Genomic DNA, 27,273 nt, shown 5'->3' with positions numbered 1-27,273 from the left:
GAGAATTGTGTTTGAATAAAGAACTTTATTACTACGAATTTAAGGTCATGACGTATTCGCTTGTTTCATTTCAACTTCGAACATTGTTATACTTCTAAAAAAATATTTAATCACGCTGTAAACTTCTTCTTGCTCTTGTACAGAAATTGCGTTCTTGTTTCATAATTCGTTCAATAAAAGCTATTTGTCATCTGTCAATTTATTAAAGAATATTCCGGATAATATCGTTGCAATAAGAGGTACCTATACACAGAATTTATCTATTGGAAATATATAGGTTAAGAATCGTTACCAGAGGTATATCTATCATACCATATAATGTTGAAAATTTAGTTCTTTCTAGAACAATTTAGTGTTAACATTTAACACTGATAACAAAAGAACATAGAAGCTTTACACATTTATAATCTCAAGAACACTTGAAGCAGAAATATTAAGCACGTCTAAACACCATTTAAAATTGTCAAGTAATACCTTCAAAATAAAGTAGTAATTGAGAGAAATATAAAATGTTTTTCAAGAGGAAACTAAGAAAAATAAATGCTCAATTTTTCTAAGTGCTCTGCGTTTTATACAGAGGGAATAAGTTTGTGTTGTTACATTTACTAAGCTTATGACGAGATTTCTATGATCATAAGACTGAGGAATATTTTCTTTTCAAGATTATTAATGTTTTCATATTGTTTGCTATACGCAATTTCTTTGCGGATGTTATACATATTATAGTAATATAATTTCTTGTGTGATGTGAGTTGTTTACATGTTTATTTAATAATGTAATAATCTTTAAACATAGAAGATACATACGTTCAGATGAATAGAATTTTTTTTTTTTTTTATTTCAAAAGAATAATCTGAATAGGGTGAAATAATTGTTCACATTTGAAATAGGAAAATGACTAAGGCCACGTACTGTTAAAAACTGGTACGCTTTATTGACACTAATGTATGAAAATGTATCTTTATACAACACACTAGCAGTGCTCCGCTCCTGTTGGTCTTAGCGAGATGATATTATATAGCCTAATTCCTCGATAAATGGGCTATCTAACACCGAAAGAATTTTTCAAATCGGATCAGTATAGTTCCCGAGATTAGCGCGTTCAAACAAACAAACAATCTCTTCAGCTCTATAATAATAGTATAGATAATACAGCCATCATCTATAAAAAGATAACAATAAACCAAAACCTCCTTTGTGTCAAACCCATTACGCTACCACATTAACTATTCAGAAAATACGCAAAACATTCAAAAAGATATCTAAACAGAAATCGCTCCGTAATTGGCATAATTTATTCCTTTTGAGCGCTTCACAATACGACAATTTTTATGACCCGAAATCCAATAAAAACTCTCGGATCAATCTGTTGAACTCTCTATTCATATGCAAAGGGATCAAGAAATTAATTTACATAGGCCTTTGTGCGTATATTTGATAAATTCCCTTCTATCTTATCTAAGACCGTTGCTTACGGGCCATTCGGCTTTGTTCGAAGATTAACGTTTAACTCTGCATCGAGATAATCGAATGCTCCTTTTCCACCGTTATCTTAAAGGATTCCTTGATTCCATTAACGTGGCTTGACAAATTTATTCTAATCATCCAGGGGCTCTTAATGTTTCGTTTTAATTTCAACGTCCCGTTTATCTGATTACGTTTGTATTTTGAGGAGTGTAAATTGATCTGGCTTGAATAGATTGGATATCTAAATCGCTTTGAAGATGTCTTGTATGATTTTGTTAAACGAGTATTAGGCCGGTTGCAGAGTGTCACCGACCATCAGTGCGTACGTCAGTCGCGCTTATCATATGTATGGAAATACGCGTGCGTATGGTCGGTCTAGCTATGAACGGTTTTAATTTCCATACATATGACAAGCGCGACTGACGTACGCACTGATGGTCGGTGAAGCTCTGCAACCGGCCTTAAAGTGACGTTCGGATGCCTTGAATATTTTGGTGTAAGTCCAGGGAGGATGTTTGCGGATTTAGTCGTGAGCGGGAGATTATCATAAAGGGGTATGTTGCAAACAGTTGAAACAAGTACTGTGTATGAACATTATAATATTATGTAGGTATATGGTCGCGTATGTAGGACAGTTGGTAAGAATAGCATAAAATCGATCGATAGTTGTATGGGAGTGTCAATTTCGGCAAGGTATTCAATGTTAGTAAAAGCGTGAAGCGATACGCATGAATTTACCCTAATGAATGAATGAATGAATGAATGAATACGTTTATTGCCACATCAAGTTTGATACATACATTTAAATCTACTTAACCTAAAGAACAAAATAAAATGGTATCCACACTTAATATTATAAATGCGAAAGTAACTCTGTCTGTCTGTTACTCAATCACGCCTAAACTACTGAACCAATTTGCATGAAATTTGATATAGAGATATTTTAATACCCGAGAAAGGACATAGGCTACTTTTTATCCCGGAAATCCCACGGGAACGGGAACTATGCGGGTTTTTCTTTGACTGCGCGGGCGAAGCCGCGGGCGGATACCTAGTATATGTAAATACTTTCATGTACATTTAAGCAGTCGTACTGTTAAAGATAATTCAAGTACTCTTGATAATGCACGTTTCTTTCCGATCGATTACAATTGTTTGAGAATATTTTATGTGCTACAAATATAAATATTCTGTAACATGTAAATTACATGCTATGGATATAAGTAATGAAGGCACATTCGAAGTGTAAATTGTGAATGAACAACGTTTTAATATGGAAATATAATTCCGTAGTTCGTAAATGTTCGCGAAGAAACCTTTTCGTTTATACTAATGTTATAAATGCGGAAGTAACTGTCTTCTATAACTTTTTATTGTGTTAGAGGATCTTTGAAATTTGGGTGGATTTTAATGCAGAAGTAAGCTTTGTTTTTACTCCGAAATACTGAAGAAGGGCAGTGCTTTAATAAAATAGTTTTCTTATAAAATATTTGAGTTAAAGACTTAATTTAGTGAATACTGTACTATCAATCTTATTCAAAATGTATTTTGCCATCAGAAAGCGAATTCATTTAGTAAATATCTCATTAGTACTCTTAATTATTCTTCAAAATTAGGTTTACGAATAAAGAAGTAACATTATGATAGGCTAAAAATATACAACAACACAATCTATACTAGAAATTTCCATTCGCCAAACAAGAGACGATCCTATTCCAAACTTAATTAGGTTCCAAATTATTCGTACAAATTCTAGCCAGTCCATTCTTCTCGAAGTTTCCGCTAGCTTTGCTGGATGCTGGGAAATACGAAATGTTTTGTGGTGCACATTAAAGTATCAAAACTCGGACACAATGGACTATATTAGTTGTTCTGTTTAAACTTAGACGTGGACCAGGATAGGAGTATTATTAGAGGTGCGCAAGGATCGGGTATTTTGATTTCGATACGGTATAAAAGTCTTAGATGGGAAAACTGTGCTGTGAAATATACCTTAAATACACTCTATTAATCTACAGTCAATATTGGTACATAGTAAGAAAGAATAAAATCGCAGCAAATACTACGATAATTGGAAAATTTGAATTGTAGGTACAGTACATCAAGTATACATATTAAACATTTTTATTATGATAATTATAGCATCTCATCAAAGACTTCCTTGGGTTTTTATACGACGTCAAATTGTCACAGTATCGATCAACATTTCTACTCCATTTTCTTATCCCTGAGCCATCTATTTCAATTATCAACTAACTAAGAATAAGTAAATGGTTTAGTAACTGAATAAGAATTATAAAAGGCAAAGAAAAAACAATTAGAAAAGCTTTCCTAGTCTTACGATAATTCCATATTGGAATGAGTTTGGCAACCAGCCCAAAACCGAGGCTTGTAAAATGTCCGGAACGTCCGTATCATTAAAATAATAAACCACTATTGTTTAATTATTTCGTTTCAATACACATATAAGTAATATACTTTGCTTATTTATGAGTTTATTTGAAAATTGAGCATTAACTGTTATTTTAAGGTCAAATATTTTGGCATTTTTTAAATGCTCTATGGGCTAAGATCAAACTTCGTTATTTATGTATATTCCATGTATGTATTGATAGAACTTGCAAATTATCATCATAATGATAGTAATGCTTTTCTCAGTATTAATTTCGATCTATCTTCACAAGCCTTTGCTAGCCCAATATTCCAATAAAACACAATATACTCGAATAAGAAAGAACAACAGACAATCTCTAGTTCTTTTATACAAAATTCAAGCAATATTTGTTATGTAAAGCAAATATCCCGTTTCCAATAAAGCAGAGAAACACATTGTTCTCTTTACTGTTTGTGTACGCCGACTAAAAGAAAAGACAATAAGCGAAAAACCTAAATTTACAAGCAGATACTTAATGGCAATCTTCAAAGAGAAAGCAACATTGTACTAGAGAAGACTAGATAAAAGATTTACATAAAACTAATGGAAGTTTTTATCAAGAAGACACAACGATGGGTAACTAGCTTGCGGCAAAATTGTACAACTTTGCACTATTTAACTTGCAAACTTTCAACAAAGTTTGCTCTATAGAAAACTGTCTAAAGGGAGTCTTTCATTGTCTTTCCTCGGTTTCGCCATTAAATTGTGAGTCAGGGTACCTCGGTGGACCGCTGTCTAGTAAAACTGCGGGTTTGTGTCCTGTTTGGACCTTAAAGTTTGGAACATATTCAAACATTACCCACACTATATGGTATCGGTTAAACAGTTAACTGTTCCTATTTGGATCCAGATCTGTGTGAATAATATGAATTTTGTGAATAGGATATGCGGGCTGAAATCGGAAACATAAATGATGGCTCAATTACAACAATAGAGTATACGTGATTCGTGTTTTAAATCAAAACATTTGGTAGTTAGGTGAATAATCGGTTTTATAAATTATAATATACTAGTGGTCCGCCCCGGCTTCGCCCGTGGTACCTACATGTTTAAACTATCCTATCTCTCAAGTTGGATCGAACTGCACATGGTGTGCAAATTTTATTATAATCGGTTAAGTGGTTTAGGAGTCCATTGAGGACAAACATTGTGACACGAGATTTATATATATTAAGACTATAGGTGGATAACGAAGTTCTAAAATCCACACAAGGTTCAAGTTTATTAGTTAATTAACTTGGATATAAACTTAAAGTAAATCGATTCCTAATTAGGTAAATGTTGAATTGAGGTCAAACTTTATCGTGTTACGTAAGGTTATTGTTTGCAAGAACTATAAATTTTAAATAATGAAATCTGTAAAATAGAGCATAAAAATGGAACGTTTTAGTTAACAATATCAATTCCCTCAACAGATATACAATGTATACCCAGCTCAAATAAATTAAAACTCTTTGTACAGGTGAACCTGCAATTAGGTCACGCTACGCCCGCCTAACCGTCCTAGTGCCGCCGGAACCACCGAAAATTCTACAAGGGAATTTCTACTCTACCACAGAAGACAGAATCATCAAACTCGAATGCATCTCCGTGGGTGGGAAACCGCCAGCTGAGGTAAGAAAGACTTATGTACAGAAACAAATAGACGAAATTAAACTTTCTAACGAGATCCATAAAGGCGGGTATCGCGTGAATTGGGAAAAGCTGACTAGGTGAGAACTGACAAATTGTAGATGTTCGATTGAAAATGGATGATATATTTCAAATGCGTTTTTACGCGCTCAATTCCATTAGCACTCACAATTGATGAAATGGTTTTACATTCCTGCATGTGTAATTTATTAACGTGAAGGTAACTTCTAATTTAAGTGTAATTTTAGTTGAGTAATTTAGTATGGTCTGCTCTCAATTTAGATTAGATTGCACTTAATGCTTTCTGGGTTTAGGATGGTTGTTTTTAGATATTGTTATTGTTTGTTATAATCTCTAAGCAGGATTAGAACATAATTATCATTGTGAATAAAAGATGCTTGTTAGGAAGAAAGGGGTATAAAATATCTCGATTTTGAATTCATGTAATCCTCATTTCAATCAGCCTTGACGTTAAATATACGACATTAAACCGGTTATGTCTGAAATATTTAGTTTGATCTTTCACGGTTCCCCAGCCAAGAAGGAGCGGTTTTCGACATATTTCAAATTAAATATTTAATTTAATTACGCAGGAAAATTGCTATTCAGATGATACTTTAATCCTTTCCTATATTTATTTAAATAACAACTCTTAAGCTAACGACGTTTTAGAATGATATTTTAGTCTGAATTTCATCCTTGCGTTGTCTATTTACAACTAATTAACGTCTCAGAATTTTAAGCGCGTCGAAAATGACATGCAAATATCTTCACTGTATAAATTAAGCAAAATATATTCTCTGCTTACGTTTCAAATTATCTATTTCAAAGTTAAATTTAATTAACTAGATACTCCGAAATTCGCAATTTATTTTAGTTTTTCGCTCTGGCTGTTGTTTTGTCATTATTTGATGTTAGTCTCCGTTTTTATATTGTGTATCTATTTAAACTACTTAAGCTTATTTTGTTTTTTGAAATTAGCTTTCCTAAGATGAGCCTCATCAACATTAATTTACATCTCATCTTTAAATATAAGCATTGCTGAGATGGGTTTCGAATTTCAAGCTTCGCCTTCGGTATCGATAGAAGAATATTTTTTATATTCATTTTATTACTAATGTGATTCATTTAGATTTTTAATAACCGCAATATTTATAAATGTGACTCACGGGAAAGACATGTGTACAGTGTACTTAATTAGAATACAAATTTGGTGAAACATTTAATGTTTAAATTACGTGTTTTTATCTCCGTGTTCATGATAATTAAAATGTTCTTGATTTACATGCACCATATTATTTCTTCGTGAACTTAAATATAATTTTTAGAAATAGAAATAGAAATCGTTTTATTTGCCACCATGTAACTCTTAGTAATTAATACACAAAACAGAGAAAAAAAAAAGATAGATAGTAATGGAGGCAAAAAGGACTCCCCGTCAGCAAAGCAGCAACCATTATTTAAAATGTATTGCTGCACTGATTTTCATCTTCCTCTTTTTATTCCTCATCGTCTATAGTAAATTCTTCAGCATATCCTTCAGTAGCTTTTAATGTTCTTAAAGCCATTATACTAGGAGTATTTACCCATTTATCAAATATATCGCCAAGCTCACTATTCAAATTCTTCCGTACTTCTATTAAATTCATGTAATTCTATAGAGATTTGTCCACCGGACTTCCATTTAACAGTTCAACTCATTTGCTGGAAGCTGTTTCATTTAATCCATTTAAACGAATTGAATAGATGATGCTCACGGGAGGAGAGACAATTAGGGGTTAAATTGAATATGATGTCGCGAGCCCGAGAGGGCTGAAATGTTAAACTTGTGGTTGTTTTTGTATTGCAGTACTTATTTTAAACTAGAGATCGCCCCGACTTCGCCTGGTATATCATGGTGATGATAAATATATCCTCTAGCATTTTATGCATTCGTTTGTGATGAAATGAGGTTACAAAATATAATATTTTATGCATGTTAGATGTAAGTTATTTTAGTTCGTATAGAATCTATCTATCTATTTAAAATCCCGCATCAAAATCTGTTACGTATTTTTAAAAGGACAGACAGGCGACTTTGTTTTATAATGTGTAGTGATTAACCTTGTATTCAAGTTCGGGAATAAATGAATGAATGAATGAAAAGTACTTTATTGCATTGAAAATACATATAACAAAGACAATACTACAGAAACAGCAAAGGGCGGCCTTATCGCTAGGTAGCGACCTCTACCAGGCAACCCAAAAATCAGAGGAAATATAACAATAAGATGTGGGTGAGCAAAAATAAGGCAATACTAACAGTACTTAAAGTTAGTTCTATCTATTGATAGTTTAGTGCTTGAATTGCAATGATTGTTAGAATATTTAAAACAGCAGAAATTAATTTTAAAAGCTGTCAGAATGGAGTATTTATAGTGTAGCAGTTTTATTGTGATTTGTCAGACAATTGTTGAATATTTTAGCGCGTCGACGATCCCGCTGATGGTACTATTTTATATGGAACAATAGATTGAAAACTAACTTCGCGCCATTTTTATTAACCGACTTCAAAAAAAGGAGGAGGTTATCAATTCGGCCGGTATATTTTTTTTATGTATGTACACCGATTACTCCGAGGTTTCTGAACCGATTTACGTGATTCTTTTTTTGTTCGATGCGGGATGGTGTCGAATTGGTCCCATAAAAATTTTATTCGGATAGGCCCAGTAGTTTTTATTTTATGAGCATTTTTGTCTGTAGGTATTTGTAAATTTTGCAAGTGCAAGTTTGAAGTCGGTTGTTTTTAACGCAGTTATCACTTGTTGAATCTGTTTTTAATATTATGTACGAATATAAAGTGTGTCCTGGAAGATGGTAGTTTAATAAACCAACTAAATTTAATACGAGAGATAATGATACATTAATCTTTAGTTACCCTGCTTTATTGCATGGCATATCATTTGTAATCAATTCTTAAATAAAAGTTCGTGGTAATTGGCTATATACTTCTACCGATAATCTATATAAACCTGAAGAATTTCTTTGCTTCTGTTTGAAAGCTCTAATCTCTGTAACTAATAGTTCGATTTTAAAAATTATTTTACCTGATGGTCTTGTACCTGTGAATCCTGAGTTCTATAGGTTATAAAAATATGTACCACGAGTGAAGCCGGGGCGGACCGCTAGTCTAGTATAAATGGAAGAGAAAAGTATTAAAGTAATATAATTTCTCCTTTTTTAAGAGAAATAAAATTTTAACACTCATGTTTTCACCAGGTTTCGTCCCTAATTACGATTCTAACACGTCTCCATCTAAAAGCCATTAAGCAATTTATGATACAAAGTGTACTAAAGTAAAATACATATACACTCGAATAAATTAACCCTCCTGGTGAAATACTTAAAAATTATAATAATGTTCGTCCGTTAGGCTTTAAGCGTATAATACTAAAATTCTTCAGCGCTGGTTTTTTGTGACGTCCGTTAGTTAAAGTACGACTGGATTTAATAATAATAGAGATTGCCAGTCAGTTCTTACTTGTATTATAAATGCAAAAGTGTCTTAGTCCGTTTGTTTATTTTTTATGTCGCAATAGATCGATTTCATTCACTTTCGTGTTTACAGACTAATATCCTATTTATCTCTAGCCCCAAAAAAGGTTACAGAGTGACATACGCTACATTTTACGGTTGTAAAAATCCCATTCTCTGACTCAGAACTGAACTACTAATAAACCTGAACTGGTGAAATTATAAATGCGAAAGTATGTTTAAATCTTACCTTCTTATTCCAAAAGAATAAGTGTATGATATGATTTTTATGTGTGGAGACAGTTACGTTGCTAGAGAGTTTAATTTCTTCAAATTGTCTACCACACTAACCAATCTATCACACATCATTAATAACACATCCATTCCAGATAACCTGGGTGGACAGTAACGCTGGTGTACTCACGCAGGGCGTCACCTACACAGTGGAAGCGTTGGCTGATGGACAGAGATTTACTGCAAAGTGAGTATGCGTATATTTCACACTAGCTGTGCTCCGCGGTTTGACCCCAGTCTTATCGTGATGATATATAGCCTATAGCCTTCCTCGATAAATGGGCTATCTAACACCGAAATTTTTTTCAAATCGGACCAGTAGTTCTTGAGATTAGCGCGTTCAAACCAACAAACAAACTTTTCAGCTTTATAATATTATAGTATAGATTGGGCAGCGTTAGGCGAGTAGAGGCAATCACGATAGTGTAGAAGGCATTGGCCTTCCTCCTTAGACATTGGTCTATGATCGGTTATTGTAGATGTTTATTCATAATCGCTGTAATCGAATTTGGCATATTTACGTATGTAATTAAAACCTATTACAAATATTGCTCTTTTAATTGTGCTCGCATTCTTTACATAGATTGAGTTTAGAGTTTAGGCTCTACGCTCACTAAAAAAACAGTTCAAGCGAGTATCTTATCTTTGGTTCGAGACAGAAAATCTGTAATAGTTTTTTATATTTAAATAGAAGCTATCATTAAAGTGTTCTTAGCAGTTTATTTACATCTATATAAAAATATCACTGGTAATTATGATTCATGTAAAAATATTTTTCAGCTATTAATTTCAGTACTTAATATTACAAAACCATGTTATTCATTTTTACGCTATCATAGAGCAATACCATATCCAAAAATTTCATTTATCGTTGTTCCATTTGCTTTCATATGTACATTAAAAATAAAAGCCAAATACGAAACAAAGGACTAATGATAGCTTTTCGGAGATTGAAATGAAATGTTCTGGTTAATTTATAGGATAGTATATTTGTCCAACAAACCCTTATTATATATTGTAAACCTGTGATTATGTTCGAAGGTTAGAGTTCGAGGTTTAGTTTGGTGTTCTATTTATCTTGTGTTTTATACTATCAAGGTTCGTAGGTAGGTACTATGTTAATTATACCTATATGTGAAATAACAAAATTGTTGAATATTTTGATCGTATTTTGTGTAAAAGTTATATTCGGGCAAGTAAATATTTGAACAAAGAAAAAAGTAATACTACTGATTTTAAATCTATACTTAATATTATAAAGCTGAAGAGGTTTGTTTGAACGCACTGATCTCGGGAACTACTGGTCCGATTTGAAAAATTATTTGAGTGTTAGATAGCTCATTTATCGAGGAAGGCGAGGAGGGAATCTTTTGTGAACAATGCGAACTATTTCCACTACTTCATAAAATATAGCGTTAAAATCCAAACATAACAATGTCAAATTATTATTAACACGTTTTATATTTTTGTTAATGATTGTATTTTTCTATAGATCCGTGATTAAAATGACGCCAAAACAAGAACATCATAACCAGACGTTCACTTGTCAAGCGCAAAACACAGCTGACAGGGCGTACAGAGCGGCCAGTATACAAATTGAGGTAAGTAATACGTTTTTTTAAGTACCTCTAAATCCTAATAATATTATAAAAGCGAAGGTTTGTATGTTTGTTTGTTACTTACTACGCAAAAACTGCTAAACCGATTTTCATGAAATTTGACACACACGAAGGTAACTTGGATTAACACTTATATAGTGTAGTGATAATTTAGAAAGTACCTATTTGTTTGTGTGTTTCTCCTTTACCCAAAATCCGCTAATTCGATTTTTATGAAATTTGGCACACACATAGAGATGGATTAACAAATACGATAGTTTTATCCCGACAATCCCGCGGGAACGGGAACTATGCGGATTTTCTTTTGACAACGCGGGCGAAGCTGCGGGCGAAAGGTTAGTAAATAAATAAAGAACTTAATTTGTTGACAGACGTTGTGCTAACATTGAATAAACAGTTCTCTGACCAAATTTATAATTTTTCATTCTATAAAACAAAACTTATAGAAGATTCAAGATAAATGATATCGTGAAAGTCGTTCTTAAGTTTTAATGTGCCGAGAAATTCTTTTCGATATTGATTTAAAAAAAAAATATTAGGTACCACTAGCTTTCGCGCTTTAGCTCGCCCGCGTTTTCAAATAAAAACCGTGATAAAATCTATCCTATGTATTAATCCAAGCTACCCTCTATATGTATGCTAAATTTCATTGTAATCGGTTCAGTAGTATTTGCGTGAAAGAGTAACAAACACACATCCATCCTCACAAACTTTTGCATTTATAATATTAGTAGGATATTACTTATTAGTAGTAGGTACTATATTAAGATCGTAAAATATTATTCCATTTCATTTTCATTGTTGAAATATTGGTTTATTGCATACAATCCTTAATTAATTAAATTAAATTAATTGAAAAGTATTTGACATATAATTAATCAGTACACTCCGCACGACCGCTCGATGCACTCGATATGTCACGTTAAAAATAATTAATTATGTTGAAAAACGAATGAAGTATGTTTTTATATAAATTATAATATTGTTCATTGTTTTCTAAATTAGTTATTTCATATTTGTATAAGTTTTAATTGTAGGCTAGATGGTTGAATGTAACACTTTTATGTAAAAATAACTGGCCAAATTTAGATGAAAATACGCATAGATTGTATGTAGTTCGAAAAACGTTCAGGTTACAGAAAACTCGTAATAATCAATGAAAAAATAAATTATCTGCCTTTACTATGAAAAATAAGAAGATGTTAGTGACATAATAGGGTTTTAGATAGGTAGGTACTACGCGAGACGAAATTTAAATACACAAGTAGGTAATTTTAGTGTACCGTAGTAAAGTTTCAATGTTATGTTTTAATCTTCTTATAAATATGACTATTAAATATTATTACTAACACTTCTTGGTTTCAATATAAATTGTATATTATTTTTCAACCAGTGACACGCATATTAGCATAATATTACTATAAAGTACTCCTCATAGATATCCAATGAAATATTAAATTTTCCACAGTATAAATGTTCTAGCTTAAATCGATGGAATACAATTCACAAAGTTACCAAGTTAGTTATTAAAGTTTCAGAACTTTAATTTTTACATTTGCATAAAATAGTATTCTAGATTCCTATTTACACGCTACTGAAATTCTGAATTCACAATAATTTACACTTACAAATAGAAAATTAAAAAAAAAAATACGAGTATAAACATTTATGGTTCGCTTTATGAAAAACGAAACCATTACGTATGATATATTATAGAGAATATATTTTTTTATATAAAGGTATGTAGATACATAATATTATATTATTGTTGAACTATACTGTCATATACACGGGTTTACCTGTGCTTATTAATAGTGTTCCTTTATGCGAGGAAAACTACATTTTTCAACGACAAAATTCGGGGAGATCAGTATTAATATGATTGAATAGATAATTATTATAATTATGAGACTGTTATTTATTAATAGCTGTGTCTCGCGGTTTTACTCCGGTCCTGTTGGTCTTAGCGTGATGATATACCCGTCACAGGGTATACAGAAGCACGGTGTTTCCTTGATTAATGGACTATCTAACACCGAAATAATTTTTTAAATCAGACCCGTGGTTCCTGATATAAGCGCGTTCAACAAACAAACGCTTTAGTTGTATAGTATTATTAAGTGAAGATTAAAATTAATTTATAAGTTTATTAGTAAACAATTAATTAACCATTCAATTAATAGAAGTAGGTACTATTGTATTCTACACTACTAGAACATCGTTATCAATTCATTACCAAACCAATTTCTATTCAATGCAGTCAGCATTCACATAGCCTTACAAAAACCCTGCCAAAGCAAACGAGCCAAATCGGCCAAAAATAACGTAGAGAATTGAATTATAGAAGCCAAATATTTGATTAAAACTACATCTGTACTTATTGTTTGCTTGTTTATTTATTCTGATCTCGTATTTTTTCCGATCGGGCCTTTTACGAATGTTTCTTAGAAATTTTTGGGGTAGCGACTTGAATTTATTTGTGTTGTGGGAACTGGCTTGTTTTTATGTGAGTATTATAGTCGGAGAAATAAAAACGTATTTTGTTCGGAGAATACGAATCATTAGACTTTTTGGTTTGTATCAAGATATCTAATTTGACGTCCTAAAACAGGATTAGATTGGTGTCTAATATGCGGTTAGTGTTTGAAAAGATAATTTTGGGTTTCTATTGCATGTAGTATATGTAGGTATTTAGTATTGACATGTTTTTTCAACACATAATTAGCACACAAAGATATCACTTAAGCATATTTTAAGCTATTGCATAGCTTCTATCGCGGGCCTTGAGAGCGGGGACCGAATCCAGAAATTCCGTAACGAAAAAACCTCACGCTCCCCACTCCGACGGGCACGGAGGTGTGGCTTGAAAGTTGAAGGCATGCTATGCTTTACCGCGGCAGTCCCCGAGTGCCACACGTCTTTATAATTTGTCAAAAAAAAGATATAATCATGTCATATTATGCATGCCTAAAAGCTCCTAAAACAATAGAAAGGTGTTGAGATATAGATCTAGAAAAGAGATATTGAGTTGCACAAAAGTTGAGACGAGATAATATTTTTATTTTGGTTGCATCGTTTGATATTTCAGAGCTTATCGATTCTAGAGGCGCCGATTCAAAAGGGATAAAGACAATAGTCTACATAATATAGGTACCTGTTTATTCCTAACTAGCTGTGCTCCACGGTTTTAACCGCAGTGCTTCGCTCCTGTTAGTCTTAGCGAAATGATGTATAGCCCATAGCCTTCCTCAATAAATGGGCTATCTAACACCGAAAGAATTTTTCAAACAAACAAATAAACTCTTCAGCTTAATAATATTATATAGTATACCTAGATTCTAGTATATTAGGCGTTTAATTTTAACTACCAAGTTAGCAGTTGTTAAATAATACCTATTAACACACGTAACCGGAACCACTAATTGAATATAAGCCTTTGATTTACGATTCCCACCTTATTCTCTTTTAATGAAGTTTCGTTACCGCGGTAGCAGTATTCGACAAACGGCCAAGTTTAATAGGCCATCAAGTTTTTACGATTACATTAATTCGTATTGCTTTTTTTAGTTGGTCGGGTTATAGCGCTTATCCGGTAAATGATTTGTTTTTATGTAAAGTGTTGGGATGTTTATTAGCTGACCTTCGTGGTTGTAATGAAAATATAAAATGCGTGGCACTATACACGCATTGGTGGAACTTTTCAAAATATATAGTTCCTTTTCTTGCATTTACAAACCTAAATATAAACAGAACGTCTCCTTGCTATTTAATAGTATCTACTCGAAAAAAGCGAGATAATTGTATTCGGTATTATTTAGGATGACGGTAAAGGCCTTAAACTTTGATTAAGATACCCCATTTAACAAAATATTTTCTGTTATAAACATGTATACTATGTAGAAAACAGTGTCTGTAGTTAAAAGGGCATATTATATTCTTAGAAATGATATTAATTAGACTGATGATCTATGATAGAGCCATATAATATCGTAAATTTTTAAGCTATTGCATAGCTTCTATCGCGGGCCTTGATCGGCGACTGAATGTAAAAATTCTGTAACGAAATAACCTAACACCCCCCACTCCAATCGGCACAGCGATGCGATGCTATGCAATAGCTTTACCGCGGCAGTCCTCGAGTGCCACACGTATTTTTTTTTTATTTTTCTTAAATATACAAATTAAACGGGCTTCTAAACTCTATGATATATAAAAGAGCTAGATACGTTACCCGCTCTCTATTTTGGCAAGAAAAAACTCAACTAATTGCCCGAGTTTTGCTTAGTCACGCACCATTCAGCGTCGTGGCTGGACGTTCTTTTTATATTTTAATCGGCAGTTGTTATTACGAAGTACATGAGTGAGACATGTATTATGTCTTGTGCGTAAGAGTGAAAGAGAGAACAACTGTATTGGTGATAATGCGTTAGTAAGTAGGTATGTATTAATCACGCTGTTTTTTAGTGCAATGATGTTGGCGTATGCCGCGTCTACTAGTGTAATAGGTCATTGTCTAAACTACGTATTAGTAACGGTTAATCGTAAAATGTCTATATTAATCAAGTTTTTCGACTACTTTATTACTCGAAGCATGTTCAAATAGTCGACCATTAGGTATTTATGACTACACGTAATTAATGGTTTTCTTTTACTAGTATTGAGCTGTTTAAAGGTATATTTTCCGTTTCGAATATTATCCGCGGGTGGTAAAGTGGTGATTAAATTACTTGAATTCAGTGGATAATTAAATTTATTTGTCTTTTTTTTAGGGTTTTGTACCCATAAGGTAAAACGGGGCCCTATTACTAAGCCTCCGCTATCTGCCTGTCTGTCTCCAGGCTGTATCTCATCAATCATGATATCTAGAAAGGTGAAATTTTCACAAATGATGTATTTTTCGTTGTCGATTCTGATCATGAATATGATTTCTCCACAATCACAAATACTCAAAACACCTAATTTCCTCTTTTAATAGTACCTATAAGTAATGTAATTGCCAATATAATCTATACATATAATAAATCTGTAGAAGGGTCAATTCTGTACATTGAAAATATTGAAAAAATAAATACCAGGGGGTGTTACTGGATCGATACCAAGCCCAAATATGTGATTAAAAAATTTTTTGTCTGTCTGTCTGTCTGTCTGTCTGTCTGTCTGTATGTGAAGGCATCACGTGAAAACTAGCGGTTCGATTTCGATGAAACTTGGTATAATTATACCTTATTATCCTGGGCGTAAAATAGGATACTTTTTATCCTGTAAAAATACGTAGAAAAAATTAATCTTAATTTTTCAGTTTTATCCATAGACGTTGTTCCGCAGAACCGCGAACACACGTTGCGTATTATTATAGGCCTAGCCGTATTTGGGAATTGGGTCCAATAGATATTTATAAGATGTTATTGTCAGAGGTACTCAAAATGGATAAATAAACCATCCACGCGAAGACCGACATCCGCGCGGACGGAGTCGCGGGCGGAAGCTAGTTAAAAATATAAACTTAAATTAACATTTCATGTCAAGTTATTTATAAATTCACAAAAACAAAACTACAATCTGGGAAGACATTGACATCTTTGGCTGACCTATTTATGATGAAAATCGATCATTCAGAGAGACCTAGAAAATGGAAACTCTGTAATCCGTGTCAACTGATGTTATTTTATTTATACTAGCTGAATCGCTTGACTTTCATTCATTGATTGGAATAATTTTATTTTTAATGAAAAAATTCGTTTATAAAGAAAGTACTAAAATCCACGGACCGAAGGACAAAAAATAAGGGAGTTTTAAGTAGGTGGTTGCTATTTTTTCTGTCATTTATACCATTGAAAAAATGTTTATTCTTTCTTGTTTCTTCTTTAATAGCAAAAGCGTACATTTACGAGTATAAAAGCATTTCATTTTGAAATTTAAATGTCAAATTCATTACAGAATAATTTATTAGTTTATAATTCAACTAGCAGTCCGCCCCGGCTTCGCCCGTGGTACATATTTCGCAATAAAAGGTAGGCTATGTTCTTTTTCAGGGTCTAAAGATGATTGTCTGTGCCAAATTTCATTAAAAACGGTTGAGAGGTTTAAGCGGGAAAGCGTTGTTACGCTGTTACAGACAGAGTTACTTTCGCATTTATAATATTAGTTGGGAAGTAGGAATTGGTAGGGATGTTTGCTAAAAAAATCATCATAAATTATCAATGAAGTACGTAAAATAATAATTATGTATTTTTGTTTTAAATAAGCAATTTTCGGTACCTATACGTGGAAAGAAATGAAAAACCATGTTAATCAAAACAGCATTTGTTTATTACCAAAACAGTACGTAGCACAGCATTTATCGAACGAACACAAAAATTATTGCCCTCCGTACTGGAGAGGAAATTACTATTCCGTTGGCAGAATAAATGACGGTAGACGAGCAATTGTTTGAAATGAGTCCCCTCTATACCACTGCTACGTTGTTTATAGATCTTTCAGTTTTTAAGGTATGAATGGTATACTGAACAGTTTATCACTATACTAGCGGTCCGCCCCGGCTTCGCCCGTGGTACATATTTCGCAATAAAAGGTAGCCTATGTTCATTCTCAGGGACTCAAGATTGTCTGTGCCAAATTTCATCAAAAATCGGTCCAGTAGTTTATGCGTGAAAACCATACCTACATACAAACTTTTCCTCTTTATAATATTATAGTATTAGGTCTGGGTCACTAAGTTTATGTAGGTAATATTGTATTATCATCATGGTAGTAAATAAACGATCTATTTAATTATTTAATTAGTTTATTTATAATGTTTGTGGTATTTTTATAATGCCATAATTTTAACCCATTGAGCCCCAAGCGGCCCGATCGGTCCCAGACACAATAGATTTTCTATTGTCTGTGGTTCCGGGGCCTGAGTTACTACAGGCGAGTTAACGCAATGCAAACTTTAAAGTATAAGAATTCGTAATGTCTAATATTAAGGAGGGATGGAGGGAGGATGTCTAATATTTATTATATTATTAATTGCGCAATTTTAACTGTCAAATCTAAATTGCCATTTTTAACGTTTTTCTCTCAGAAAATATTTTAAGTACTTTGTAAAATGTATATTGATGTACGTGTCTTTAAGATTGTAAGTGTCTTTTATATACGTTTATAATACGTGGCATTCAAACGTGCCAAAACCAAATAATCATAACGTCAGCTTACCAATATATTCTCTAAGTTAGTGACCACAGATAATAAAACGGGCACAGATAAACAGGCACGTATTGTCAAATGTCCGTCCTATACTCTGGACCGTAAAATGTAATTGGGTAGAGCGTAAAGGGTTCTTATTTTACGACCAACAAAAAATATATGATAAACAAACTGGCTTGCGTCATAACCGGAAATGAGTGAAACGAAAGGGTTATTGTAAATTTGCCACAAAGTTAATTCGTCACGTTTTTAAAACTCCATACATTGAAAGTAAATTCGTCACATGCCTTAAAAAGTATGTGTAAGTTCGTCACAGGTATATTCGGGTTATTGTAAATTTGCCACAAGTAGTAAAGTACTGCCAGCAAGCAAGGCAAGTGAATTATACCTTTCAGCCTGCGGTGAAACCAGCAATATAATGATTTACATTTTAATATTACAGTTATCATTCACATAAGGTAAATTCATCAATAACATAAGGTAAATTCATTATTTAGTCAAATTGATTTGCGCTTTTTAAAAGTTTGAAATGATTTTTTATGTATGAGAATTTTTATTTTTATGGAAAACGAAAGTTGACTTATAAAAATAATTAATGTGATTTTAACTGTGATTTATTAATTGTCATGATCATGAAACGCGCTAGTCTGTTTGAGTTTTGATTTTTATTTGCTTTGTGTTTTTCTAATATTATAGGATATGATTTAAGTAAAGTAAGTAAGTAAGCAATATCTTTACTTGTTAAAATAAAAGAATAATATTTTATCCTTATTTTTATAGGATTGTTATAAATATTGTAGAGCCGCTTTTAGTTCATTGCATTTTAAAAATATTTATAAAGAGAACTGTGATTTTTACGATTACCTATGTAGAATAATATAGATGTTAAGTAATATTTTTTATAACTGTTGTATATTTTTAGAACATTCAGGGTGTAAGTGACAGTCTTTCGAAAACTTTGATCATGGACTCAGGTCATCTTTCTGAGCAACTTTCCCAAAGAAACCATATTGCGGAAATGAAAAAAAAAATTCGGCTTCCCATACAAAATTTTCGAGTGAGATGCTAATTTTGTATGGGAGGTTGAAATTTTTTTTTTCATTTCCACAATATGCTTTCTTTGAGAAAATTGCTCAGAATGATTCCATGGTTAAAGTTTTCGGGAGGCTGTCCCTTACACCCTGTATACAAAATAGGTGAAAAATATTTTATCCTTATTTTTATACGATTGTGATAAATATTAGTTATAGTGAAGTGAAGTCCCATGTCCCCAAGTGGGGTAAGGGGCAGATGCATTACACATTTGTTTCACTGATCGATTTTCTTTAGGGACAAGTAGGTGATCAGCCTTCTGTGTCCTGCCAGACCGAGACATTTTTTTTTCTTCGTCTCCACCGGGAATCGAACCCAGGACCCCTCGGTTTTACGCTCACGCGTCAACCACTGTACGAAGGAGGCGGTCTAATTAGTTATAGAGCCGCTCTCATTTCATTACATTTTAAAAATATTTATAGAGAGAACTGTGATTTTTTACCATTACCTATGTAGAATAATGTAGATATTAGATATTTCTTAAGTAATACTCTTTATAACTGCTGTGAATTTTTAGAACATATACAAAATAGATGTTCCTTGGTTTTTAGCAAAATTTAACTTTGTTATGCTTTTCCTTATGTTTTTACAAAGTCCATCGCCATCCAATTTGACTGTGATTTTTTTACATGTAAGGTTGAAAATCTAAAACTGATTAAGAAATAAACATTTTAAATTAATTTATTGTTTAATTTTTTTGCTATCTGTACTTAAATTATCGATGTGACGAATTTACAATACTTGATATTAAATCGTGACGAATTAACTTTAAAAAAATAAAAGTGTGGCAAATTTACACATGCTTTTTTAGGTGACGAATTAACTTTGTGGCAAATTTACAATAACCCAAACGAAATGTGGTATAAATATAAAATAGGCTATTATTTTAAACGTCTAGCGGTAGTGTGAAATTATACAGCCTTGAATCCTTCTAATGTTATAGATGCCAAAGTTTGTCAGATGTAGGTATACTCGACTGAAAAAAGTACGGGACGGTTTTGGATGAAACTTTACAGTAATACCTATAAGTTATATATCGTAACTAGCTTCCGCCCACGACTTTGTACGTGCATCCCCATTTTTCCCCGTTCCCGCAAGAATTTCGGGAAATCCTTTCTTAGCGGATGCCTACGTCCTAACTTCTACCTGCATGCCAAATTTCAGCCCGATACGTCCAGTGGTTTGGGCTGTGTGTTGATAGATCACTATATCAGTCAGTCACCTTTGAGTTTTATATATTCATATTGATATATAGGTTTCACAGAATAATGCATGAGCATTACTTTAAATCCCGCGAGTGAAATCGCGCTGCACAGCTAGTTTTTCATATTTTTTTTAATAATTAATACACTTAGAAATGCGTTAATACATAGAAGAGTAAATGGTACCAATGAGTAATTTTGAATGAAACAAATTAAATTAGAATTAATGTTAGCCATGAGTTCGCAATTGTGTTTGTGTCGCGTATCGGGATACGCAGTCGCCATCTTGTATTGTATTCCCTTCACGTATCATGATGATATTGTTGTTTTGGTATTACAATGCAGATTTTTCGCATAAATATTTCATTCAGTTATGTACTTTGGAGAGTACTTAATAGTCATTAGAAAGAGACAACTTCTTGAACATAACTTAGTTATTTTGCTTTTAGTAGGCCTTCAAGTATCTTCTTCACTCCCAAACAACTGAATAGATTTGGATGAAAATAGGTTCAAAGATAATTTTAGACTTAAGAAAGGATATAGAATTAACTTCTGCATGCAACACGACTGACGAATGTGACTACGTAATATGATTCCTAAAAGAAATTCTACTGTATCATTCTCATCCAAGAACCATTAAAACCTTTCAACTCTCAAATCAATAAAGTAATAAATTCAACGATGGAAAATTTAATTTTCCCAGAATAAACATTCGCAGGATTCAATACTCTTTTCCGAGGTTGTAAATAACATACAAAAAAATCAAACAAAACACGTATTCGACTATAAATTCAAAACGTGAAAATTCATTAAACACATTCAATACCATGCAGGGAGGGGACAATAAAGAAAATTCATTACCTTAAAAAAAACCCATAAATTTTAGTGGACCGCGCTCCATATAGCGTTCCATACATGTACTTTGGGACTGCATTTTCACTGCTAATCTTTTAGTCTATTATTTCAATTTCGTTTTGGCTATACCTTTTTATAATCAACTAGTGGTCCGCCCCGGCTTCGCCCGTGGTACCTACATGTTTAAACTATCCTATCTCTCAAGTTGGATCGAACTGCACATGTTGTGCGAATTTTATTATAATCGGTTAAGTGGTTTAGGAGTCCATTGAGGACAAACATTGTGACACGAGATTTATATATATTAAGATATCTCTTTTCTATTGAACATTCAGATTTCATTGTAGATACCCTTGAAAAGATTATATAATATTTTTTTACTAGCTTCAGCTCGTTATTTCGGTCGCGTACCTAGATAAAAATTTACTATTATTCAAACTACAATTTCACCCAAAAACGATTAGCCATTTTTCCGCAAAAGAGTAAGGAATATACTACACTAATATAGATATGAAGTTGTTTTATGATATAAAACTTACGCAGGTTTTCATTTTTGCCTGCATTCAGTATTAAATTTATATGTTACCCAAATTCTTATAGAGATATCCACCTGCTTTCGAATAGATATCATTTATTATTCTTAATATATATAAATCTCGTGTCACAATGTTTGCCCTCAATGGACTCCTAAACCACTTAACCGATTATAATAAAATTCGCACACCATATGCAGTTCGATCCAACGTGAGAGATAGGATAGTTTAAATCTCAAATCGTTTTAGAGAAAGCGGGCGAAGCCGCGGGCGGTAAGCTAGTAATATATGAAGATATATTACAGCTCACAATTCGTTTATAACAACAAAGTATGAGGCTACAAACACATAATATGTAATACCCCTGTTTCCTATAATGGGACATGGGGTAGGCTTATTTCCCCTGGGCCAAATCCCCCCTTCTCAATATGTTACCAACATAACCGTGTCTGAGTTAATACCCAGCTTATCGTTACTTTTAATAGTGATTGACTAACAAGCCGAAACAGCTGTGTCGAGAATAATGGATTTTGCTGAAATGAAAATTTTGGTTTAAAATGTGCGAGAACTTTTAGGAAATTTAAACTATAAGTTTTTTCTGAGTAAAACGTACTTACGAATATCATACTAAAAAAATAATTCATAAAAATCTAAACCCTTGTCATTATAACAATGTAAGTATGCACATCGCATCGTAAAATTTTATAAAATGTTCTTTCATAAATGACCAATTATTTTTAAAATGGTATAATACATATTTTACTTATTCTCCATGAATAATACAGTTAGAAATCAAATATTTTAACGGATTTTAAACTCGATTTACTCATTATATTATTCACGGGAAGACTGGAATAAATCACGTTTAAAATCTTTAATTTCTAAATGTATAATACTCGCGTAAAATTAAACACTATAAAATACTATGTATACTACATCCAACTCAGCAAAAAACAAGAAAAAATACATTGAAATTCGCATTTTGCAAAGCTAAGAAATTCTAACCATGGTACGTTCAACAAAATTACATCCCTGACAGCCTTAACGCTCCTGAGGATCAAATCTTCAGGCGTAGAGATAATCTTAAGGCTTCGTCAACTGGATGTGAATATAATGGCTTTTAAAGGAAATACAGAATAAAATGTTCGTAATAAATACGTTTTTATTTGTTAACAGCTTTGATCCGGCTCGAAGGACCATTATCGTATGAGCTGTCTATATTAAAGATGATGTTTGAAAGAAATTAAAACATTTATTACGCTTTAATTCTTCTTTCTCTTCTTTTCATAATCTTTATACGGTTTAATGCCAGTAATAGGAATAGGTATATTAAATTGGTTTAGCCTAAGTAATAATATACCTAAATAACACTGTAGCTTGCTGATTTGCGTGTACGATTTTCTAGCTCAAATTCGTTTTCTTTCGGTTCGAATCTGTAAGATGTGTATATTATTTTAATGCACTCTCAAAACAAATATTATGTGTTATTAATTATTATAACAAGTTCATCTGCTCTCAAACAGAATATTTTTCCACTTTTACTACATACTTCATTCATCATCCGCTCCTATTGTTTCTTCAATTCGAACCAATAGTTCGTGAGATCGTGCATTCAGCCATATTAACAAACTCTATGTCTTTACAATAATATTAATACCTAATACAAGTTAGGAGAATATAAGATATAGGCGTAAAGGGTAATAAATATACAAAGAAAATGACGTCACAAAGCAGAACTCCCTAACAATTTAAAAATGTTTTTAATGTCACGTTACGAAGAAAATACACAATATCCGACCACACAGATTTATTTCTAATCAATGTATAATCAAAATGGATTACTAGCAATAAGGAGGCATTAATTTTAAATTTGTTCCAGGTAAAATACGCGCCAAAAGTGAAAATACAGATTAAAACAGGAAAAAGAATACCGGAGGGGAAAGACGTCGTTGTTGGTAAGTAATTATATTTTAATTTATTTTTTATACAACCTCTACCGATAGGGAATTTTGCAAAAAATTACGAATTCGAGAAACAGACTTCCGTAATTTATTTTAGAAATTAATGGTTTAAGGTTAAAAATTATGTATTTTTTCGTTATTTAACATCCGATGATTGCAATAAGTCGAACGAAGAACCTAATAAAAGTTTTTTATCAGAATCTTATAACAAGAAAAAAACCTACATAAATACAGTAATTTCAAGTAAAAAAATACAAATAACGATTTTAATACAATAGATACAAAATAACGATGTAAATGTAAAAACATTCCAATTGTATAAATCTTTCAACAGCCTAGGTTTAATTTTAAACTTTTAATTCACGACAAAAGGGGGCTTAGCTAGATTAAATTTCGCTGCAAATGCTAAAATTTCATTTTCCACTTTACTATTATTTAATATTTAACGAGATTTACTGTCATTAACTTGGTTATATCTCAGTGGATTATATTTTAAACTTTCCCAGAAAATTGTTAATTTTCTGCTAGAGATTACGAATAACAATGATTGCCGAGATGTTTGGAAACAAACTGATTGCGTATTTTAATCGTAGGTTTATTGTTAATACAACTGCGTATTGAAACGTTCTACGAAGAAAGATCTTTGTCTCAATTGTATCATTAATGAGATATTTGATATTATATTAATTTAAACTTAATGTAAAGCGGGCTTTCTGAATAATTTTTTTATTAATAGAAAATTATCTTCATCATTTAATCAAGATAATTATTGAACTCTATTTGTGTTGTATTTAAAACACTTGATTTTAATTATTATTAATGAAATATAAAATTGTGTGCATTAGGAACTAAATAACAGCACAAGAAATTATAGAAAAATATGTTGTTGCTAGTTTTTGTCCGTTGTTTTTTTTTCGAAATCGTCTGAACCAATTTAAATGGGACCTTCATTGGGAGATAGCTAATATTATAGAGATTAACAAACATTAATTTGAAAAAAAAACATCAGGGTTGCCACAAGCCTCGTCGTCGCGCTAAGTCGCGTCATTCGTCGCTTTTTTGTAGTGAAACTTCTTTATCGGGGTTGGAAAAAATTTCGTGTAACATTTTTTCGTTACGCGTGACATTTTTCCGTTACGCGCCATATTTTTCTTATCCCTACCACGCGTGATTCGACGTATTTCTGTAAAGTTGCATAGGTATGGTAAATTATTTTATGAAAAATAAGGTCATAAAAAAGTTTCACTTCTTACGTGTGTACACTAGTACACGCACACATTTTTTTTAAAGTTTGAAATTGACTTTCAAAATGAAAACTTCAGTATCAATCTAAAGTATAAATAAATGTATTTCCGATTCAGCTTGCACCGCGGACGCGAATCCGAATAATTTGACATACAGATGGGTTTTAAATGAATCAATCATTGGAAACGGGTCAGAGTTGGTGAGTATGCTGTATTTTTAAATTGATTCCGAATATTAATGTGTTTGTCTTTATAATTATGTATCTGGACGTATATTGATTTTAAATGTACTTGCTTGTAACAGTTGTATACACATAGTGTTTATTTATTTGCGTTTACAACGACTTACAGTTAGCTTTTCTTTTAATGCTGTGTTTTAGCTGTAATAGGTACCTTCCTTATTAAGGGCTAATACATAGATACTTACAAACTTAACCATTGTTTTTGAGTTTTTAAACTGCAAAATCATTCTATGAAATTTGCCTTATTTTTATACAATTAAATGCAACTCAAAAATATTTGAAATCTTTGAATCAATGTTAAAAATCATTGATGTTGATTCTCATATTAATCAAATATTAATTTTAATTTTAACTAATATTTTTGTAACAGGTAATACCAAATGTAACAAGACAGTACAACGGAGCAATTTTAAAATGCATGGTTTTTAACGTGGTCGGCAAAAGTGAAGAGACTGAGACACTTGAAGTTACATGTAAGTTAAATCTAAGTTAAGTTTTGCAGAAGTTAGTTTTTCGTGCGTTTGTCTTTCTGTCTCTATCAGAAACCCGATTTGAGTTCGGCTTTTAATGGAAGATAGTAATATGTAGCAATGTCTTTTAACTTATCTAAGTTAGGTGGTAATAGAACTGTTTGATCTACATCTACACTAATAATATTATAAAGAGGAAATTTTGTTTGTTTTTTTTGTTTGATTGATTGTAATTAATAGGCTCATAAACTACTGGACCGATTTTAAAAATTCTTTCACCATTCGAAAGCTACATTATCCACGAGTAATATAGGCTAATCACGCTAAGACCAACAGGAGCGGAGCCAGGCAGAACATATATTTTTAACAAACAAGTATTATTTATTTAAATTTTAAATATTTGTATGATGTGTATTTTTTATAGCATAAGTACATATTTCTTCATTAAGAAAACTTAGGGTATAAAACATGTTTTTTTTTTTTATAGAAGTTAATACAGCTTTTTATTATATAACGAAAACTCTATAATATAAAATTCCTTTAAAATATTTATTTGCGACTTTCAACTCTATTACAACACAATACAGCTTATTATCATTTGTTTTAGATGCACCAACATTCAGAAACCGTCCTCAAGACGTAGAGGCAGAGCTGGGTAAGCAAGTCACGCTGAGTTGCGATGTGGATGGGTTCCCGGCGCCTGAAATAAGATGGCTGCATTTTGAAGAAGATACTAATATTGTGAGTCATATTATTTTATTGCAAATCTTTTTAAAAACAGCAACATTTTTCAATGCAAACATACATATTATATATAAGAAAAATAGTATTGTTAAAATAAATAGACAATAATTGTCAACTATTACAACAAATATTTACAATTATTGTAATAAAAAAAAACGTTTAGTTACGTAATGCTCTTAACTACATAAAGTAATTTCATAATTGCCGTATAATGGTGGCAAACATCGACGATTATTTGTTGGGCCAACGCTGCCCATTGTGAAGAGGGCCCATGTTTTTTCTAATTATGACAATTAAAATAAGTTTTCCTTACAGAGTGTGGGCAGAACAGCTAATTTAACATTAACCGTGGACACTCATACTTCTGGTCGATATTTATGCAAAGCCAGAGTCGATGGATACCCTGAAATAGAAGCTGATGCATCGATTTTTATTAAAGGTTGGTAAAGATATTAACTTATTACTAACTAGATTACCGCCCGCGGCTTCGCCCGCTTTGTCTAAAACCAGATAAATTATATACTAAAACCTTCCTCTTGAATCATTCTATCTATTAAAAAAACCACATCAAAACCCGTTGCGTAGTTTTAAAGAGTTAAGCTTATAAAGGGACAGAGAAAGCGACTTTGTTTTATACTATGTAGTGATGAATAGGGGCAGTACTTATACGTAATAATATTGCTTGCGTAGCAATTTCTTGCTCTTAAAATTAATATTTTTCTATTTTTGTTACATATTCCACTGCTGCTACATGAGAAACATACACGACTTTCATTTGAAAC

At 32.2% G+C, this 27,273-nt stretch overlaps 1 protein-coding gene across 2 annotated transcripts in view; it reads left to right on the top strand.

Annotated features, from left to right (window-relative positions):
* LOC123703826 (irregular chiasm C-roughest protein-like) overlaps positions 1–27,273 on the top strand; it is a 99,297-nt gene that overhangs the window by 59,215 nt on the left and 12,809 nt on the right. For both annotated transcript variants that reach the window (XM_045651989.1, XM_045651990.1), the window contains exons 5-12: positions 5,365–5,516; positions 9,437–9,528; positions 10,834–10,942; positions 23,710–23,785; positions 25,153–25,235; positions 25,648–25,750; positions 26,355–26,488; positions 26,807–26,930. In XM_045651989.1, coding sequence (XP_045507945.1) covers positions 5,365–5,516; positions 9,437–9,528; positions 10,834–10,942; positions 23,710–23,785; positions 25,153–25,235; positions 25,648–25,750; positions 26,355–26,488; positions 26,807–26,930 — 873 coding nt within the window. The remainder of the gene's footprint in view (positions 1–5,364; positions 5,517–9,436; positions 9,529–10,833; positions 10,943–23,709; positions 23,786–25,152; positions 25,236–25,647; positions 25,751–26,354; positions 26,489–26,806; positions 26,931–27,273) is intronic.

The sequence above is a fragment of the Colias croceus genome, chromosome 27 (genome assembly GCF_905220415.1).
Source record: "Colias croceus chromosome 27, ilColCroc2.1".
Classification (NCBI taxonomy): Eukaryota; Metazoa; Arthropoda; class Insecta; order Lepidoptera; family Pieridae; genus Colias; species Colias croceus.
Note: the sequence above shows the minus strand (reverse complement) of the source record. Positions and strands in the feature narration are given on the sequence as shown.